This window comes from Sebastes fasciatus, chromosome 14 (genome assembly GCF_043250625.1).
Source record: "Sebastes fasciatus isolate fSebFas1 chromosome 14, fSebFas1.pri, whole genome shotgun sequence".
Taxonomy (NCBI): domain Eukaryota; kingdom Metazoa; phylum Chordata; class Actinopteri; order Perciformes; family Sebastidae; genus Sebastes; species Sebastes fasciatus.
Window position 1 is genome coordinate 32,247,955 of NC_133808.1, and position 21,873 is coordinate 32,269,827.

The following is a 21,873-nucleotide window of genomic DNA, read 5'->3' on the forward strand; positions in this document are numbered from 1 at the left end:
CACTCCTCTACCTGCCATCACTCACACACCGCGCTCCTTCTCTCTGTTTCGCTCCACTCTCACGTGCATGCGCGCACACTCCACACTGCAGAAGAGTTAGTTTAGCTCTGAGAATATCTAGTGAATGTACAGTGGATTTTTGTGCAGAAATAACTGCTGCAGCTCCTCCAGACCAACAGAGGTTTCCCGTGTCTTGTGAAGTGACGGGGCTCCGCAGAGAGAAACGTTATCGTCTCCGACCTGTTGCCCCTGTTCCCTCCGGCCGCGGTCGGGAGGCTGAGGCAGGAAAAGCCAACACTAGGATCAGCATTGATTCATGGAGAGACCTTGGTCTGGTCAGCTAACATTACTGCCAAGCAGCTGAAATATAGAGTGATATTGTGCTTTTAGCTGACGTGTGTCTCCTCACTGTGTTGAGCGATGCTCCTTCATGTCTATGTAGAGCGAGCACAAGCGCCAGCAACAGGACGCTGACTTTAGTTGACTTAACAGCCACAGGTGAAGCTGTTATCAAGACATTTATGATTCTTACAAACAGTCCCTTTAAGTGATATATGCGCAAACATACTAATCAAAAATCCAAACAGCGCTAAATTTAGCTGAATTATAAAAAGGCAGAAGTGATAAAATGAAGTCGTTTGGGAGCCAAATGAACCGGTTCACTAAAAAGAGCCGTAATTCCCATCACTACAGTGAACGGAAACAGTTTAGAGTAGAGGAAACTGTCTTTCGCGGGCCGCCATCTTGGCTCGTCCAGCGCGTCAGCTTGACTGGAGCTGCTGCTGCGGCCGCAGAGCCGTAATGGAGTAGTTTCACAGTGACGTGCTGGCTGCTGCAGATGTAACACTGATCATGTGATGTTTGTTTACTTCCGCCTGAACCTCGACAGCACGTGTAGTGAAAGGTGAGCTGTTTGTTCAGATAGATATCTCTCTTTCCACGAAGCTAGATAGCTAACATTAGCTTTCCTGGGATATTATCCTAGCATTAGCTTAGCATTAGCCTAGCATTAGCCTAGCATTAGCCTAGCATTAGCCTAGCATTAGCTGCTAGTGTGACAGTGGAGACTTCATCAACAGAGCTGAAACAAACACAGTCTTCTGTGCTGATGGTTTGATAGTTGGGTGTATTATCTGATTAGCTCAGTTGTGTTCTCTAAACGGTGTAACTTTTAGCTTAAAGTGTCTCATTCTGTCACATAAAGTTAAACCTAGCTAGTGAAGCTATGACCCGCCCTACTCTGCCTCTGATTGGCTTACCAGGATGTTCTTCAACAATTCTAACCAATCACACGCCTCATTCCTAAACCTGACCAATCCAGTCAACGAAGGCAGTGAGTATTAGCCAATCAGAGGCCGAGTAGGGCGGGACATGCCCTCTCTGTAGTAGGAAAGGCAGCTTTATTTGTAGAGCACAGCTCAAAGTGCTGAAAACCAATAACTGTGTTTTGTGATACTGAAACTACTGATCAGTTATTGTTTCATTGTAATGTATTCTGGAGCTTTATGGCTTCATATACATGACTGGCTCTTCCCAAAAGTTTCTCATCTGGGAAACTTCTCTCTAAAGGACATTGTTTATGGTGTTTATGTTGTTTATGTTGTTTATGTTGTTTATGGTGTTTATGGTGTTTATGGTATTATCATGGACAATAACAAAGATGACTTTCTGGTGAATAACATTCTCATTCTTGGAACATCTTATTTGCACAAATCCAAGTATATGAAAGTGAAACCTGTAAATTTAATGGGTTTCATTCTGAGTTTCTTTCTGACATAAAAGCCCTTAAAGTCATGAAAAACAAAAATGCATTGAAACTTCTTAGCATAATAGAAGAATATGAATTACAGGTAAAGCCCTATAGCCCTTAATTTAATTTATTAATTTCATGTATAATTTTACATATTTTATTTGTTCTTGCTCTGTATGTACCTTGCATGTCCCTTTACTCTAATGCAATGATCTATGAGCCATGTTGTTTGTAAATTTGAATTTGTTTAATAAAATAAAAAAATAAAAAATTCAAAGTGCTTTACACAAACATTCAAGAACATTGTGACAAAGTGCAAAAGAACATCAAGACATAATTAAAACAGTTATAAAAACATAAAAACATTAAAGATTAGAAAATAAAATAGTTTGACGTAAATCAATTTTTATTTATTGTCACACATTGTGTTATACACAGCACAGCACACAGTAACATTTAGTCTCCTGTGCAGTGGAGGCGTATTGGCACCTCCGTACTTTGTCCGTGCGGGGACTTGAACCGGTTCCTAAGTCAAGTCCCCACAGACTGAGCTACTGCTGCATCTCAGACACATCTCAGCCGGTAGACTCTGGTATAATGTGTGTGAATGTCAACTTTAACACCAGCTAACCTGAACCTACAGTACGTCCTCTGTGTTGCTACTAGAGGTCATGGCTGCCTCCGACTCCACGAACCCGTTCAGCTCAGAGGAGACCCGGAGGATCCTGCATCACCTGCAGCAGCCAGCAGTCTTCAGGAACATGACGGGAGGCTGGCCGGTTCTCCGCTGGACTGCTGAGCATCTCTCTGACCGCCTCGGAGACAAACTGATCCGGTTCAGACTGGGGAGGAAAGAGGAGACCAACAGTAAGAACAGAATATTGATCCAGATCTGAGATAAACATGCAGAATGAAAACTGACCCAAAAAGATCCACTTCAGGTCACCCACAAAGCACTCCTAGTGGGCTCTAGTTGTTTTAACATGACTGAGAGTATGATAGATAGATATAGACATAATATAAGAATAGAATACAGTAGAAAACTATGAAACTAGAACAATATTAAAATAAGAAAATCAAAGATTTAGTTGAGTTTAGACTCCTAGGATGTCATTTCCATCCCTGCATTTACATATTGTTTTTCATCTGTGGCTGTTTTTCAGTGTCCTAGAATAGTTTAATAAACTGTAAATACACTTAGAAAAGTGAACTTTCTGACGGATTAGTGAGTGAAATGTTCCCTCAAACAAACATGATGGAGGAGTCGCTGGAGTTCTTTGTCCAAACTGTCCTCTCTGAGACATTAATCCTGGACGGTCTCTGCCAGAGAAAGCACTCTGCTACTGATGAAGGCCACTTTCATTTCTATTCAAAACTCCTTTAGAGCTGATCATCCATCAGTTTCACTTTGGTTAATTGATAAACTTTTTGTGTTTCTGATCACACTAATGCACAGATGAGTCTCATATAGCAGCTCTCTACTTTCACCCAACGATCAGTGAGCACATAATAATAATAATAATAATAATAATAATAATAATAACAACAACAACACAAAAAACCCAATGACGACACAAGGCAGAGGAGGAGTTACCCGGCCCGGAGGAAGCCCGGGGCCCACGTCTGGAGCCAGGCCCAGACGGAGGGCCCGTCAACGAGCGTCTGGTGGCCGGGCTTGCCACAGAGCCCGGCCGGGGATACCCCGAAAAAGGAACGTGGCACCCCCCTCCTCTCCATCCTGTGGGCTCACCACCTGCGGGAAAAACCGCTTGGGTCGGGTGCGCTGCCACACGGGTGGCAGTGAAGGCCAGGGACCTCGACGGACCGGACCCGGGCGGCAGAGGCTGGCTCTGGGGACGTGGAACGTCACCTCTCTGTGGGGGAAGGAGCCGGAGCTTGTGCGGGAGGTGGAGCGCTATCAGTTGGATCTGGTAGGGCTTACCTCTACGCACAGCCTCGGTTCTGGAACCGTACTCTTGGATAGGGGTTGGACCCTATTCTTCTCTGGAGTTGCCCATGGTGTGAGGCGCCGGGCGGGTGTGGGGATACTCACAAATCCCCGGCTGAGTGCCGCTACGTTGGAGTTTACCCCGGTGGACGAGAGGGTCGCCTCCCTACGCCTTCAGGTTATGGGGGGGAAAACTCTGACTGTTGTTTGTGCGTATGCACCAAACAGCAGTTCGGAGTATTCGGCCTTCTTGGAGACCCTGAATGGAGTCCTGTATGGGGCTCCAGTAGGGGACTCCATAGTTCTCCTGGGAGACTTCAACGCGCACGTGGGCAACGATGGAGACACCTGGAGTGGCGTGATTGGGAGGAACGGCCTCCCTGATCTAAACCCGAGTGGTCGTTTGTTGTTGGACTTCTGTGCTAGTCATGGATTGTCCATAACGAACACCATGTTCGAACATAAGGATGCTCATAAGTGTACGTGGTACCAGAGTACCCTAGGCCGAAGGTCGATGATCGATTTTGTAATCGTATCATCTGATCTGAGGCCGCATGTTTTGGACACTCGGGTGAAGAGAGGGGCGGAGCTGTCAACTGATCACCATCTGGTGGTGAGTTGGGTCAGAGGGTGGGGGAAGACTCTGGACAGACCTGGTAAGCCCAAACGCGTAGTGAGGGTGAACTGGGAACGTCTGGAGGAGGCCCCTGTCCGAGAGATCTTCAACTCACACCTCCGGCGGAGCTTTTCTGGCATCCCTGTGGAGGTTGGGGGCATTGAACCCGAGTGGACGATGTTCAAAGCTTCCATTGCTGAAGCTGCGGCGGTGAGCTGTGGTTTTAAGGTCTTAGGTGCCTCAAGGGGCGGCAACCCTCGAACACCGTGGTGGACACCGGTGGTCAGGGAAGCCGTCCGACTGAAGAAGGAGGCCTTCCGGGATATGTTATCTCGGAGGTCTCCGGAGGCAGTTGCAGGGTACCGACGGGCCCGAAGAGCAGCAGCCACTGCCGTGACGGAGGCAAAGCAGCGGGTGTGGGAGGAGTTCGGAGTAGCCATGGAGAAGGACTTTCGGTCGGCACCAAAGTGCTTCTGGAAAACCATCCGGCACCTTAGGAGGGGGAAACGGGGAACCATCCAAGCTGTGTACAGTAAGGATGGGACACTGTTGACCTCAACTGAGGTAATCGGGCGGTGGAAGGAGCACTTTGAGGAACTTCTGAATCCGACCAATACGCCCTCTATGGTAGAGGCAGAGCTGGAAGCTGATGGGGGACCATCATCAATTACCCTGGTGGAAGTCACTGAGGTAGTCAAACAACTCCACAGTGGCAAAGCCCCGGGGGTTGATGAGATCCGCCCAGAAATGCTGAAGGCTCTGGGTGGGGAGGGGCTGTCTTGGATGACACGTCTCTTCAACACCGCGTGGAAGTCGGTGACAGTGCCTAAGGAGTGGCAGACCGGGGTGGTGGTTCCCCTTTTCAAAAAGGGGGACCAGAGAGTGTGTGCCAATTACAGGGGTATCACACTGCTCAGCCTCCCTGGTAAAGTCTACTCCAAGGTGCTGGAAAGGAGGGTTCGGCCGATAGTCGAACCTCGGATCGAAGAGGAACAATGCGGATTCCGTCCTGGCCGTGGAACAACGGACCAGCTCTTCACTCTCGCAAGGATCCTGGAGGGGGCCTGGGAGTATGCCCATCCAGTCTACATGTGCTTTGTGGACTTGGAGAAGGCATATGACCGGGTCCCCCGGGAGATACTGTGGGGGGTGCTGCGGGAGTATGTGGTGAGGGGGGCACTTCTCAGGGCCATCCAATCCCTGTACGCCCAAAGCGAGAGCTGTGTTCGGATCCTCGGCAGTAAGTCGGACTCGTTTCCGGTGGGGGTTGGCCTCCGCCAGGGCTGCGCTTTGTCACCAATCCTGTTCGTGATATTCATGGACAGGATATCGAGGCGTAGTCGGGTGGAGGAGGGTTTGCAGATCGGTGTGCTGAGGATCTCATCGCTGCTTTTTGCAGATGATGTGGTCCTGTTGGCATCATCGGTCTGCGACCTCCAGCACTCACTGGATCGGTTCGCAGCCGAGTGTGACGCAGTCGGGATGAGAATCAGCACCTCTAAATCTGAGGCCATGGTTCTCAGCAGGAAACCGGTGGTTTGCCTACTCCGGGTAGGGAATGAGTCCTTACCCCAAGTGAAGGAGTTTAAGTATCTCGGGGTCTTGTTCGCGAGTGAGGGGACGATGGAACGTGAGATTGGTCGGAGAATCGGAGCAGCAGGGGCGGTATTGCATTCGCTTTACCGCACCGTTGTGACGAAAAGAGAGCTGAGCCGGAAGGCAAAGCTCTCGATCTACCGTTCAATCTTCGTTCCTACTCTCACCTATGGTCATGAGGGTTGGGTCATGACCGAAAGAACGAGGTCGCGGGTGCAAGCGGCCGAAATGGGTTTCCTCAGGAGGGTGGCTGGCGTCTCCCTTAGAGATAGGGTAAGAAGCTCAGTCATCCGTGAGGGACTCGGAGTAGAGTCCTTGCTCCTTTGCGCCGAAAGGAGCCAGTTGAGGTGGTTCGGGCATCTAGCACGGATGCCTCCTGGGCGCCTCCCTTGGGAGGTGTTCCAGGCACGACCAGCTGGGAGGAGGCCACGGGGAAGACCCAGGACTAGATGGAGAGATCATATCTCTACTCTGGCCTGGGAACGCCTCGGGATCCCCCAGTCAGAGCTGGTTAATGTGGCCCGGGAAAGGGAAGTTTGGGGTCCCCTGCTGGAGCTGTTGCCCCCGCGACCCGATCCCGGATAAGCGGTTGAAGATGGATGGATGGATGGACAACAACAACAACAACAACAATAATAATAATAACAATTATAATAGTAGTGATAATAGTGATAATAATGATAATAGTGATAGTAATGATAGTAATAATAATTAAAATATATATAAAATTATATTATTATTATAAATAATAATAGTTATAATTGTGATAATAATAATAGTAATAATAATTATATATAATAATTATTAGTATAATTATAATAATAATAGTTGTAATGGTAATACTAATTATTAGTATTATTAATGATAATATTTATATTATTAGTATTATGATAATAAAAATAATTATTATAATAATAAGAGGAAGAATAATGATGATAATAATAGTGATAATAATGATATTAATAATAATAATTATTATAATATTAATTATTATTATGATAAAATAATAATGATAATAAAAAATAATCATGGTGATAATAATAAATATTATTATTATTATAATAAGAGGAAGAATAATGATAATAATCATAATAATAATAATACATGTAATAATATGATTATTAGTATTAATAATAATAATAATAATATGATGATAATACATATAATAATAGTGATAATAATAATAACTGACTGTAGTTAGAGGACCTGAACATGAAGACCTGGAGGCTGTTTAATGACGTTTCTGAGCGTCTCTGAAGCAGCTCTAAGTAACGCCGCCTCCTCCTCCTCCTCCTCTTCCTCCTCCTTCTCCTCCTTCTCCTTCTCCTCCTCCTCCTCCTCCTTCCTCCTCCTCCTCCTCCTGTGATGAATAATAACGGAGAGCGTGTCCTCTGATAAAAGCAGCTAATTAGATTTCTAAATCAACAGCTGACGGGAGGCCATCACTCATCAGGGATTATAAACGCCATCACTCAGCCGGCGACACACTTTGTTCACTAAAACAAACACAAACACGCTACAACCGTGATTTATTAAATAATAAAACGTCATGTCTCTGTGATGATGCATCGTTGCTGTGATATTATTGATTACTCTCGTTTCTAGCTCCTCTGTTTGAGACCCAATGCTCCTACGTGGAGGCCAGACTGGACCAGTTCCTGAGCTGGACCCGGGACCAGACCGGGACCGACGTAGGGCCTTTCTGTGATTACCCAACCTCAGAGTACTGGGCCTACGCCGACTACAAGTACATCGCTGTGTTGTTTCAAGATCAGCCGTCCATGTTTCAGGTAATCTCTGAGGCTTATTTTGACCTTTGACTCCTTGATAAGTTTGTTATAATATAAGATTCAGCGACAAACGTGTGCTTGATTTGATTATATGTTCAGAGTTTTGCTTTTAACAAAATATCTTTTCTACAAATCTAGCAAGTAACTTTTTAATCTATAAGGGACATGTAATATTTTATACTTCTGGTGAATATAATCCAATCAATCTGATTTCCATAGATGTATGTTGTATATACAGTTCCCTTAGTAACATTTCCTTATAACTTTTTTTGCCTTTTTCTGACATACATATATTTCGGACATAGTTTGGCTTTTTTTTTTAGCGGCTTTTTTTTTAGCATTTCTTCAGAAATATTTCAGCCTTTTTTATAAAAACAATTCAGAGATATTTCAGCCTTTGTTCTGACTTATTTTCGGACATATTTCAGACATTTTTCAGACTTTTATTCCGACATATATCGGCCTTTTTTCGGACGTATTTCGGACTTTTGTTTGAACATATTTCTGCCTTTTTCAGGCCTTTTTTCTGACCTACTTCGCCTTTTTTCAGCCTTTGTTTGGACTTATTTGCAGACATTTTTCTGCCTTTTTCAACTTTTTTGTACATTTTCAGGCATTTTTCAGAATTTTTTTTCGTACACATATTTCAGCATTTTTCGAGACTTTTTTTTCAGAAATGTTTCAGACATTTTTGTGACTTTTATTCAGACATATTTCTGCCTTTTTATGGAAATTTTTTGGGCCATATTTCGGACATTTTTTGGCATTTTTTTCGGCATTTTTTCCCGACATTTTTTGGACACATTTGGCCTTTGTTCTGACTTATTTTCAGACATATTTTGGCCTTTTTCAGAAGTTAGCATGCAGCTTTAGCTCTGCTCTGTCTAGCTCTGCTTTTCCTGTCAATGTGTGAAACCCAAAGTGTTTCCATCCTTTACTGGATGTGTAGTGTTTACCACGCTGGATTTAACATGGGAGGGTGCAGGTCGTATCCACGCTGACCCTCCAACGTTTTAGACTCTCTGAGGTTTGTTTTGGTTGACGGATACGGAACGGATATGACGTCACGTTACTCAGACTACCACAATAAAAGCGGTAACTTCCTTCTACCTCCACAGAGACTCAGATGAAGCAGATAGATCGATTCTGGCATTAAAAAACATCTATTTAGAAATCGTAAAACAATCCTGATACACAGGTGAATGTGTGTTTTTATTATATAAAAATATGTGTCATATGTCAGCATGTTTAGTGTGTTTTATATATTATATTGATGTTTTTTATGATCAGTTTTGTGTCTTTGAGTTCCATGAAATCGCTCTATAAATAAAATGTGTTATTATTATTAAATTATTGTTTAGTTTTAGTAGATTTAAGATTTATACATGACCTAAAGGAATGACCTCACATCCTGTCTAAGCAGACACAGTCAAGAAATATTATAAATACCTCATTTTCTTTAAGATGATAAACACATTTAGGAGTTTCTTAAAGTTTAATTTAAAAATATTATTCCCATTCTGTTACCTTCTAATCTGGTTGGAAGAGCTTCGTCTTATCAATAAATTAAACATTAAATAAATAAAAAAAATACAAATTAAAAGAGACAAAATGTTCCTTTATAGTCTCTTTTCTTCTGGATGCTCATTTATATTCTTATATCTTTTCTTCTTGTTTTGACATTTTCAATTAAAATGTTGAGCTGTTGCCCAGAACGACTTTATATTAGCTGCTATTCTCGTCCTCCGGGAGGTAAAGACATAAATAGTGGCGTCCTCCTTTCTCTCATTCATTTCATATTTTTATCTCATTTTTACTGAACGTCCACCGGCAATTATTACCAGCTGACATTCACGCCTCTGAGACGCGGCGTCTAACAGGATGAATGGTGACCGGTCTGTCATTTACTGCCGCATGCATACATGGTAATGACTTCATTATCCAGGACGCCGTCGCCGCCGTGCCGTCTAACGGGACGTGATTGACGGGACCGGTTTTCTTTGAGAGATGACAGATAGTGTCTCTACGGCGAGGTCACTGATAATAGGACCTGTCGGGGGGCGTGAGCGAGCTCATCACGACCATAACAACGACATAGACATGTCATTTAACAGTCAGATTTATATGTTCATATTATGTTGGGGTTGATATCTGTCGTCTGATTGTGTTACAGGATGTCAAATGGTCCCAGTTTGGTTTTGAGGGACGTGACGGGAGAGAGAGCACGCTGTGGGTCGGCACGGAGGGCGCCAACACGCCATGTCACCTGGACTCGTACGGCTGTAACCTGGTGCTGCAGGTACAAGGACGGTAAGACGCATCATCAGAGCGTTGGGTTTGCTGCTTTAGGCGTCGTTGATATGTAGCGTCTAAAAACACGTGGAAAACGCCAGCCGTGCTGCTCGGTAGCGGCTAGAAGGGAGCCCGTTGACCTTGAATGGCTAAGGTTAGGCGTTGACCTTGACCTTGATGATGATGATGATGATGAAGTTGCGGTTATTTAGCAGTGATGCTACGTGTCCACATGGGCGTTTTTATCGCCTCGCTTCCCAGCATCGGACGCTTGACGGGCTGCCTCTAGACACCTGATTGGATGAACTGTTTCCCTCGTGTGCTGCTGCTCTCAGCTCTCAAACCGGAACATGGCAGCTCGTTTGGAAACTTTCTTCTCTTATATCATGAAAAGAGTTCACTGAAATGTGCTTCTGAAAACATTTAATGTGAGAAATAAGATCTAGGATCTAAGATTTAGATCAACAACAGTTTCTAGGGAGTTTCCAGAGGCGGCGCGTCGCGTTGGACGTTGGATTTGCATAAAGTAGCCTAGACCTGTTTTAGTCAGACGGAACCACGATGAGATGGATCCGTAACGTCCCGACCAAACAGCTGAATGAATATCTAACAACAACTTGTGATGTCACCTGTTGGCGTAGGAAGCGCTGGCACCTGTTCCCTCCGGAGGACACCGCTAACCTCTACCCGACCAGGATCCCCTACGAGGAGTCCAGCGTCTTCAGCCAGGTGGACGTCCTCCGCCCGGACCTGAGCAGGTTTCCTGCTTTTCCTGGAGCCAGAGTACACGTGGTCACCCTGCAGCCGGGACAGGTCAGAGATGTTATATATATAAGACATCACAGAGTTCATCACCGGCCCGTCAGGAGAAACATTGTTCTATCAAACACTGAACTAAAACTCATCAAACGCCTCCTTTTTATAAAATCAGTCGTGTTTTTCCCGACATTAGAACGCCATCCTGAGTGATTAGCTGGAGTCTGATGTGATGCGACGCCGTACTTCTACATTTATGTGATGAACTGCTGGTGACACCGGCAGCCATAACCATAAAACATAACTTTTATTGGTAAAAGTAGACTCACAGGGAGATTTATTTGTGGCGGTGTCCTCCATAAAGAGCATGAAGCGAGGCGACGGTCGTGACTCGTGTCCCAATTAAAACCTGTTTAAAGTGCGTCACCTTCAGCAGACTGGAGCGTTCTATATCGAAGGTTCAGCTGCGTTTACAGAAACCGGGTCAAGTTCAGTAGATCAGCTGACTGAGGAGGAGAGTTCAGAGTGTTGTGTAATCAACGACGGCCGTCACGGCGCCCTGATTTTTCAGAACCGAAGTCGTCCTGAAGTTTTCTTCAGCTCTAAAACTCTCTGATTTGTTTGTCCCACTTTTTCCTGGTTTCAGATTCCAGCTGCATTGTTTCGTTCCTCAAGAGTCAAAAACGTTGACAAAGTAATAGTGGTTGTGTCTCTTCTGACGATCTGCTGCCGTCTGAGCTCCTGTAGAGCGATAAATACGCTCCTATCGGCGCTGACAGGGAGCTCTGACGGCTGGTGAAGCAGGTGAAGCAGGTCAGGGTCACCGCTGATGCTTCAGCAAGTCATTCACACTGATTCTACCTGATGGATAATTATCACGGCTATACACCGAATTAATTTTTTACATTTAAAGCTTCTTATGAGGTCTGAAAAAAAAGATCTAAAAAAATGTCCGAAAAAAAAGATCTAAAAAATGTCTGAAAAAATGTCCGAAAAAAAGATCTAAAAAATGTCCGAAAAAAAAGTCTGAAAAAATGTCCGAAAAAAAGATCTGAAAAAAAGATCTGAAAAATGTCGGACAAAAAAAGTCTGTAAAACAAGTTTGAAAAAAGTCTGAAAAAAATGTCCGAAAAAAAAGATCTGAAAAAAAGTCTGAAAAATTGTCCGAAAAAAAGATCTGAAAAATTTCGGACAAAAAAAGTCTGAAAAAAAGATCTGAAAAATGTCTGGAAAAAAAATCCGTAAAAAAAGATCTGAAAAATGTCTGAAAAAAAAGATGTAAAAAAAATGTCAGAAAAAAAAGATCTGAAAAATGTCAGAAAAAAAAGTCTGAAAAAAAGATCGAAAAAATGTCGGACAAAAAAAGTCTGAAAAAAAAGATCGGAAAAATGTCAGAAAAAAAGATCTGAAAAATTTCGGACAAAAAAAGTCTGAAAAAAAGATCTGAAAAATGTCGGACAAAAAAATTCCGAAAAAAAAGATCTGAAAAATGTCGGACAAAAAAAGATGTAAAAAAATGTCAGAAAAAAAAGATCTAAAAAAATGTCAGAAAAAAAAGATCTGAAAAATGTCAGAAAAAAAAGTCTGAAAAAATGTCGGACAAAAAAATTCCGAAAAAAAAGATCTGAAAAATGTCGGGAAAAAAAAGATGTAAAAAAATGTCAGAAAAAAAAGATCTAAAAAAATGTCAGAAAAAAAAGATCTGAAAAATGTCAGAAAAAAAAGTCTGAAAAAATGTCGGACAAAAAAAGTCTGAAAAAAAAGATCTAAAAAATGTCCGAAAAATAAGATCTAAAAAAATGTCCGAAAAAAATATCTGAAAGATGTCGGACAAAAAGGTCAGAAAAAAAAGATATAAAAAAATATCTGAAAAATAAGATCTAAAAAAATGTCCGAAAAAAAGATCTGGAAAAATGTCGGACAAAAAAAGTTTGAAAAAAAGTCTGAAAAAAAAGATCTAAGAAAAATGTCTGAAAAAAAAGTCCAAAAAAATGTCCGAAAAAAAAGATCTAAGAAAAAGTAGAAGGTGTCTGCTGCCATCTAGTGGACGATCAGTCCCACAACATTTATCAGTGGGTGATGAATCAGAGCTTCTACTGACTGGTTCTCTCCTCTGTGTTCAGGTTCTGTTCGTCCCCAGACTCTGGTGGCACTACGTGGAGTCTCTGGATCACATCACCGTCAGCGTCAACTCCTGGATGGAGGCGGTGAGAAACCAGATCAAGTCTCTACGTCTCCCTCGTCCTCAACTAGTCAGGACGGAAAAAAAAGAATAAATACTGGTGGTCAAAGTAGTTTTCACTCCTGAGTTTATGACCTTAGGTCAGGTTTTTCCAAGATATTTTTTCTACAAAGCAGACAACTACAATAGAAACAATAATGACATAAATAAATAAATAAGTAAATAAAAATAACTACAAATAATAATAATAATAATAATAAATAAATAAAAATTACATTAAATTTTTTTTTTGGTCAGGATTATTTCTTTTTTTTTTCAAACATAGCAAAAATAGAAATTGTGGAAGTTAAATTATATTAATACTATTAATTATCAGCGACTTTAACAAATCTTTACAGGGATGTAACAGAAGTTCTGAAACGAGTTTGTCAATTAATCAATTAGTCAATCAGCAAAAAATTAATCGACAACAAAACAAAATGTAACTTTAATTTATTCTTTTTCTATTTGTTTTACAAAAAGTGTTTGTTGTTGTAATACTCACTTTGGCCACAAGAGGCTGAAGTGCACCTCCACAGCATGTTCTAAATAGGAATAAAAGCATTTATTCATCTTCGAAAAAGTATCCTGGTTAACCTGTTTTTCCACCCATCTTAAAAGATCTATGGGCAGAAATGGAATATAATATTCATAAGTATGTTTTCATTAATGTATAATCAGCTGATAATAAGAACTGTTGTTTTCGTTAGCTTAGAATGAGCCGTTTATATCTTCACGGAGCCGTCCACCGTGTTTCTACAGAAGCCCAGAACAGACAAACCAAACTCTGGTTCTACAGAGAGACTTTAATGTTTTTACGTCACCTGAAGGCTTCCGTAGTTCTCCGACACGCTCGGCACACGGGAGAAGTTTCAGATGGTTGCAATCTGCAACCTCACCACTAGATGTCACCAGATCTTTAAGTCATGAACACAGGAGAGAAGACAGGTTAGATCAGATTGTAAAACAGATCAGCAGAATATTCTTTATCTTCTGACTCACCTCTCAGGACTCCTGTCAGGACTCCTGTCAGGACTCCTGTCAGGACTCCTGTCAGGACTCCTGTCAGGACTCCTGTAACTCGGCTCAGGACCTGAAATAGTTAACGTCGTCCCGTCTCCGCTCTGAGTAATGATCTGGTCCGACAGTAAAAACATTTCCCGTCATCGTGATGAGTGTGTGTGTGTGTGTGTGTGTGTGTGTGTGTGTGTGTGTGTGTGTGTGTGTGTGTGTGTGTGTGTGTGCGCACAACCAGGAGTGTGTGCCGCATAAAAAGCCCCCCCCCCACCGCCAGACAGAAGTTTATTCAGAGAGCCGGTTCCTCTCCAGCGTTCCCTTCAGGGTCACAGACACACAAACACACCGTGTCTGTACTGCTCAGGGTGATTATCTGGACAGGAAGGACTCACTCTCACTTCCTGTTCCTGTTCAGGAGGAGGACGACGTGGCCAGAGTCGGTGAAGCTGTGACCAAGGCCGTCGTCTGCGCCCTTAAGAGAGACGACGACACCGACGACTGGCTCAATCCTACCGAGGTAAAGAATTAATACTCTGATCAAAAATGATTTTATAATAGATGTTTTAACGCCAGAATCGATATATCTGCTTCATCTGAGTCTATGTGGAGGTGGAAGGAAGTTACCGCTTTTATTGTGGTAGTCTGAGTACGTGACGTCATATCCGTTCCGTATCCGTCAACCAAAACAAACCTCAGAGAGTCTAAAACGTTGGAGGGTCGTCGTGGATACGAGCTGCACCCTCCCATGTTAAATCCAGCGTGGTAAACACTACACATCCAGTAAAGGATGGAAACACTTTGGGTTTCACACATTGACAGGAAAAGCAGAGCTACACAGAGCAGAGCTAAAGCTGCATGCTAACTTCTAAAAAAGGCCAAAATATGTCTGAAAATAAGTCAGAACAAAGGCCAAATGTGTCCAAAAAATGTCGGGAAAAAAGGCCCGAAATATGGCCCAAAAATTTTCCATAAAAAGGCAGAAATATGTCTGAATAAAAGTCACAAAAATGTCTGAAACATTTCTGAAAAAAAAGTCTTGAAAAATGCTGAAATATGTGTACGGAAAAAAAATCTGAAAAATGCCTGAAAATGTACAAAAAAGTTGAAAAAGGCAGAAAAATATCTGCAAATAAGTCCAAACAAAGGCTGAAAAAAGGCGAAGTAGGTCAGAAAAAAGGCCTGAAAAAGGCAGAAATATGTTCAAACAAAAGTCCGAAATACGTCCGAAAAAAGGCCGATATATGTCGGAATAAAAGTCTGAAAAATGTCTGAAATATGTCCGAAAATAAGTCAGAACAAAGGCTGAAATATCTCTGAATTGTTTTTAAAAAAAAGGCTGAAATATTTCTGAAGAAATGCTAAAAAAAAAGCCGCTAAAAAAAAAAAGCCAAACTATGTCCGAAATATATGTATGTCAGAAAAAGGCAAAAAAAGTTATAAGGAAACGTTACTAAGGGAACTGTATATACAACATACATCTATGGAAATCAGATTGATTGGATTATATAATGTGTCCAAAAAATTTCGGGAAAAAGGCCGAAAGAAATGCCAAAGTATGTCCGAAATATGGCCCAAAACATTTCCATAAAAAGGCAGAAATATGTCTGAATAAAGTCACAAAAATGTCGGAAACATTTCTGAAAAAAAAGGCAGCAAAATGTCTGCAAATAAGTCCAAACAAAGGCTGAAAAAAAGGCCTGAAAAAGTCTGAAATATGTCTCCAAAATATCCAAAAAAAGGTGCGAAATAGATAGCAGGAAACGTTATGGTATGGTGGTATCGTGGCGGTGGAGCCGGCCGTCGCTCTCATCTCCGTGGTCAAATGGGCCGACGCTACGACTATAGAGCACCCAGATACTGACATTACTGTTCTCTGCATTGAAACGGCCCCGATGGAGCTGACCATGGATGGATAAAGAGAACGGAGCTGACGGGAGAGCTAGAGACCACCTTGGAGAAGTTACAGGAAGTAGACACGTGGGACTACGTCTGCTTTTCAAAATAAGATGTTAACAAAGGGAACTGTAGATACAAAATACATCTATGGAAATCAGACTGATGGATTATATTCACCAGAAGTATAAAACATTATAAATTATAAAGAAAATCCCACTAATCTGTGAGGGAAATGTCTTTATTCTTTGATTTCTGGGTTGCTGGATAATCAATACTTCCTGACAATAACTGATATATTTGACTTCAGGACATCTCTGACTACATACAGGCTGGAAATCAAACATTCTTATTATTTCCTGTTCTATTAGAGGTGTTGACATTCTTCTGAAAGGCTGAGTGTAAATCAAACTAATCCTTGCAGCGTAAACATCATCTTCATCCTGTTGTAGAGTCGGCAGCTTCTTTACTCTTCCTCCCTCCACTGTGTTTCATGTCTGTTAGCAGGCAGCTGGTGTTTGGGGGGAACTGTCTCTAACAGCTGGTCTGTGTCTCTGCAGGACGGCGTAGCGTCCCACAACGACAACATGCTCTGTGTGAACCTGGCAGTGAGAGCTTGTGCTCAGAGACACAGCAACCTGACCCGGGAGGACCCGAGAGACGCCCGCCGTCCGCTCAAACGGGACTCCAGAGGACACGTCAGGAAAGACAGGGACTCCTTCAGGGTCCCCTTTGGACCTCATCTCAGTCCGGTACGCTGTCAGCAACGAGAAGACGAGGACTCGCCGGAAACTACAAAAGATATGGAGGTCAAATCAGACGCGGCGCCGAGAGCCAAGCGTGCATCTGCTGATGGTTTAACTCAGCGTAGATCATCATGTGACTCTTCAGAGGATTATGAGGAACCAACGCTCACCACTAATGATCTGCTGGCCTGCCTGGTGCATCCTGACGTCATCGCCCGCGTCACGGAGCTTCTACTGGAAAGACACGCAGGAAGTCACAGCACCGCGACGCCATCGTAGCTTCAATACTCACAACATTTAATACGCCCAGATCGACCCCAAGCTTTTCTACTACTCATTGATAAAGAGATGTAGGGATGCACCAATACCGATACCAGTATCAGGTATCCGGTCCGATACTGTGCTCATGTACTCGTACCCGCAAAACGGCTCTGATACAAACAGCACCGTGACGTTAACCTCTCGTAACCATCTTTCGGGTCCTATCGCACGCGCTCACGCTCCACCTCCCCGACGGGTCGGGTGGGTTGCAGACATCGCCGCAGACCCCTGGCGCCTTTTACGTGGGCCGAGCCCCGCCCTGGGGGCACAACGCGGTCAGGGCACACTAAGGACGGTCCACCGCTTTGTCCGCGGCCCCGGGAAGCACCTTCACCCCGAGCCTTTCCAAGCCGACCTAGAGCCGGTGGCGGCGCACCGCCTCGTATGCGTGACTCCCCAGCCTGCCGTGTGTTGCTCACACCCTCCAGCTGGCTGTTAACGAGGGTCTTTAGACACAGAGAAGTACTCGTATCGGTACTCGGTATCAGAGAGTACCCAGATGTAAGTACTTGTACTCGGTCTGAAATAAAGTGGTATCGGTGCATCCCAACAAGAAGGTGTGAAACATGTCCATAAAGTGGAGAAACACGGGAGTATTGTTGCCCCGGGAGGAAACCGGGAGAGGGCGATGAAAAGTATCCTCTCTCTGAGATGAACCCCGGATGCGAGGAGTCGTAATGTGACGAGTGACGTAATCGAGCCGCTCTAACGTTTCCTCGTCTTGTCGTCCTGTAACATACTAATCCTGTTTGGTTCCTCCAGAGGAAGAGAAATGGCCACTTAAATCAATTTGGTATGCTAATAATCCCCATAACTCAAGATAATACTGCTGAGATGTGACCATTTGTTTTCTCTGTAATGTTTCCTCGTCGGTGAACGACCTCAGCCGGCTGACGGTAATACAAATAAAGATTATTATAACGCTGCGGTGATGGATGCTGCAGCTCACACATGGACCAGAATAATAAATGTTATATTTGATGTGTTGTTTTCCTCCGACATGAACATCAGCAGATATGAGCAGATTCAAACTGAGGAAACTGATAACGATGCACATTTTAATCTGTAAAATCTCAAACAGCACAAGAACAGGTTTTAGCATCAGACGTCTATTTGCAGAAGTTTAACAGCAGAATCTCCCAGAGCTTTAAAAAAAACATCCATCAAGTATTCATGACGTTAAAGGACCCAACTGTTGGTTTTGCATGTTAAACTAAAGGTCACATATACAGTCATTTACAATATTGGTGACTGTTTGTTGAAGCCAGGACTCCAGACTGAATTCAAAATTATACTTTTTACTATTTTCTACCAAATTAAAGAGAAAATAAAAACATTTTTGTGTTTATTTTTGTTTTGACAACAGTCACATTATGTAAACAAACTAAAGTGTTAAAATTGTGAAAATAAATGAATATTTTGTATTAAAAGATTCAGTGGAAAATAATATTAATATATTATTTTAAGGCTAGTTCGTCTGCATTCATCTCTCGTTATACAAACATTTATTTTATACACGTCTAATAATTATTTTGTGCCATGGACATGTACGTGGATCCTAGATATAGCCAGCTAACGTATATGGAGCCGTGTACGTTATCAGGCTATATCCAGCAGCTAAAGTAAACTGTCAATGGGCCGCGGTCTGCCCGCTGTAGCGACATGGTCGCCCTGAACATGTCGAGTGTCCAAATTGCACCAAATTCAACAAAACACCCCCTGGGGTCCCCGGCAATACACCCGCCAAGTGTTACGTAGATCTGACGAGCGGTTCTGGAGATATGTGAAGGACACACCTAGATACCTCTAACATGCAAAACCAGCAGTCACCTCGCTACGGTCCTCTTAGTATCATTACCAGACACACAATGTAAACATGTCAAAGACTGAATGATTATTATTAAGCTTCATAGAAAACATTTTGACACGGAGAAATACTCAACAGATATATACAGAATATTTGACATTAATTAGTAATACAACACTATTGATCCCGGTGTGGGAAATCACACAGTTTAAACACTATTTCATGTATTCAGTCTCATTCAGAACAAACATCCTGCTCTCCGGTTCAACATTCATCAGTGACGGAGTGTTAAGAGAAGTTTCACATCATATATTAAACAGGTACTGGACTGATCAGGTCCATTGATCACATGTTGAATGAAAACATAAAGCAGGGTACCTTCATCTCATCAACTCATCAGTTCTTTTGATCCAAATTGGCGACGAAGGCGGTCGTCACGGTTACAGTCTGGTGCTCTTCCCCGTCTTGCTCAGGTGGACGTCGGTAGTTGTTTTTTTTAAGTCGTAATCGTCGTCGTCGTCGTTGTCGTGGTTTTCCTCCTTCACTGAATCCTCCAGGTAGATCTTGTCCAGCTGATCGGCGTCAACGTAGGTGTAGAAGTACGCCATGATGGAGAAGATGAAGAAGACGCCAAACAGCATGCTGGCGAACAGCAGGAACTCTTTCCACTGGGACAACAACAGATACTGGTTAGTCTGGGATCATCACCGCTGAGGTGTGATGCACTCTTGAGAACGCAGTAATAACTAGAATAGCACTCGGAGAGCGCAGACCTCCGCCATCTATTACACAAATGATGTATTTATGAGATAAGATATATTTCAGTTTTATTCCACAGAGTAAGTGTTTGACTGGTTTTGTTGTTAGTCCTCAGAGATGTTTAATGTTTCCCATAATGCCCCACGGCGTGGTCGTACCTGATCCAGTCCCGCCCCCTCCGCCACGATCAGAACGATGACGTTCCCGAACGCCACGGTGAGCAGCCAGCCGGCCTGGAGGACGGACTTCATGTTGGCTGGAGCCTGCAGGGACGGAGAGAGGAAGTACAGGGAGTGAAGACGGAGAGACAACGAGCTGTCCCCGGGCTCATACGAATACTAATACTAAGATGTTTAAAGCTTCCTAAATGTGATAGAAAGTGGACATCAGACAGCTCTAAGTTATGGAGAGAAAGGAAGGTTTGTTAAGTCATGTTATATTTCTAACGACTTTTCGCTGCAGAGCAAAGCCAAACTTTTGGCGCTGCACGCTGCGGCGAGCGCAGCTTAAACATGAGCTCAAGCTGAGCTGTGTCGTCAGCATAGACTGCTCTCAACCGCCGGGAAACGACAGTCGGTGTAGCTCTGTTGTCGTCCGGGTGGAAACAGTAGAGATTATACACACCGTTCAGTTCCAGAAACAGGCTGACATAACGACAAGGAAAAAAAGTGTGGAAATGTGTCATAAATCAGAGAAATCTTTATTTTTTTCCCCCTATTTATTTGTCTATTTATTTTTGTTTATTATTATTCCTATTCTATTTTTTTATTCTTTTATTTCTATCTTTATCTCTCATTTTTATTTATTTATTTATTTATTCTTTTTCAGTTCCTTTTCTGTACTCATCTCCTCTTCTCTCCTAATAGAAGTATAAATAAACGTGTTATTATTCCTCCTTGTACATTTATATATGAATCATCTCTGGGCCTATGGATGAAAAATATGACTCATTCCTCCTTAATGGAACCAAGCTCACGGACGGACTGTCTCCTGAGGAAACTTATGTCCCTGTTGTGTCTTAAAACATGTGATTGTGCTGAAAATAAAATAAAAAGAAGTTAAAAAAAATAATAATAAACCGGGAGAACTACAGCAGAACGGGAGTCTCCCGGGGAAATCAGGAGACATTCAGGAGACATTCTTTCCACAATATGGACAATAAAGTCTCCAACTAACTATTGTATTTTTTTTTTGCTCTGTATTTATATTTCTTGTCGAAGCACCAAAACACCAAAGACACATTTCTTCTGATTCTGTTACACCGTCTTGTGAAGCCTGAAGTTACCGGAGTTGTACTGTTTTGGTTGTGATCTTTAAAGGACTCTGAGTGGAGCATTAAGAACAGAGAGAATAACAGGGTTATTACTGATAGTTAATGTGTGTCAGGACCAACCTGTGAGTAGGAGAACTCCAGGCCTGTGATGGAGAACATGACCTCTCCCATGGTGATGAGGACGTACTGAGGGATCTGCCAGGCGATGTGCACGTTGTTGGCCTTCACATCCTCCATCTTGTTAGCCACGATTTGACCTGATCTCTGACGACACACAGAGAGAGAGAGAGAGAGGGAGAGGGAGAGGGTCAGGTTGTATAACTGCTCAGATCTGTATATATACAGGTGGATAGCAGTGAGCATCATCCTGACCTCTGTGAGGACGACGGTGTAGGACGCTCCAAAGTCCAGCAGACCCAGATCCAGACTAGAGCACCTCTTAGACGGAGAGCTGCAGCTGACGGCCGGGTATCTACCCGGAGACAGGAGGACGAGATGAGTTAGACACAAGATCATTTAACTAGTCTAGACTGAATTAAAGCGTTACATCAGGTAGTGATCAGAGTACCTGAGCAGGTAGTATACAGAGTACCTGAACAGGTAGTGATCAGAGTACCTGAGCAGGTAGTATACAGAGTACCTGAACAGGTAGTGATCAGATTACCTGAGCAGGTAGTATACAGAGTACCTGAACAGGTAGTGATCAGAGTACCTGAGCAGGTAGTATACAGAGTACCTGAACAGGTAGTGATCAGAGTACCTGAGCAGGTAGTATACAGAGTACCTGAACAGGTAGTGATCAGAGTACCTGAGCAGGTAGTATACAGAGTACCTGAACAGGTAGTGATCAGATTACCTGAGCAGGTAGTGATCAGAGTACCTGAGCAGGTAGTGATCAGATTACCTGAGCAGGTAGAGATCAGAGTACCTGAACAGGTAGTGAACAGAGTACCTGAGCAGGTAGTGATCAGATTACCTGAGCAGGTAGTGATCAGATTACCTGAGCAGGTAGAGATCAGAGTACCTGAGCAGGTAGTGAACAGAGTACCTGAGCAGGTAGTGAACAGAGTACCTGAGCAGGTAGTGAT

At 43.1% G+C, this 21,873-nt stretch overlaps 2 protein-coding genes across 3 annotated transcripts in view; one reads left to right on the forward strand and one right to left on the reverse strand.

Moving 5' to 3' along the window:
- Positions 1-663: 663 nt before the first annotated feature.
- Positions 664-17,927, forward strand: hspbap1 (hspb associated protein 1). 2 transcript variants are annotated; one of them, XM_074657962.1, is made up of 8 exons: positions 664-904; positions 2,394-2,617; positions 7,516-7,700; positions 9,874-10,010; positions 10,634-10,805; positions 12,872-12,955; positions 14,402-14,503; positions 16,440-17,927. In XM_074657962.1, exons 1-8 carry the CDS (start codon positions 858-860, stop codon positions 16,902-16,904), a joined length of 1,416 nt encoding a protein of 471 aa, XP_074514063.1. In that variant the 5' UTR covers positions 664-857; the 3' UTR covers positions 16,905-17,927. The 2 variants fall into 2 exon arrangements, with proteins under 2 accessions (XP_074514063.1, XP_074514064.1); XM_074657963.1 differs by having other exon boundaries at positions 745-904; positions 2,417-2,617.
- A 63-nt stretch (positions 17,928-17,990) lies between these two features.
- The window catches only part of slc15a2 (solute carrier family 15 member 2), a 42,421-nt gene continuing 38,538 nt past the window's right edge, over positions 17,991-21,873 (reverse strand). Inside the window, exons 19-22 of the mRNA XM_074657961.1 lie at positions 21,158-21,257; positions 20,906-21,049; positions 19,671-19,775; positions 17,991-19,421 (exon numbers count right to left, since the gene is read on the reverse strand). Of these exons, the coding sequence (XP_074514062.1) occupies positions 19,194-19,421; positions 19,671-19,775; positions 20,906-21,049; positions 21,158-21,257 (577 nt within the window). The 3' untranslated portion in view covers positions 17,991-19,193. The remainder of the gene's footprint in view (positions 19,422-19,670; positions 19,776-20,905; positions 21,050-21,157; positions 21,258-21,873) is intronic.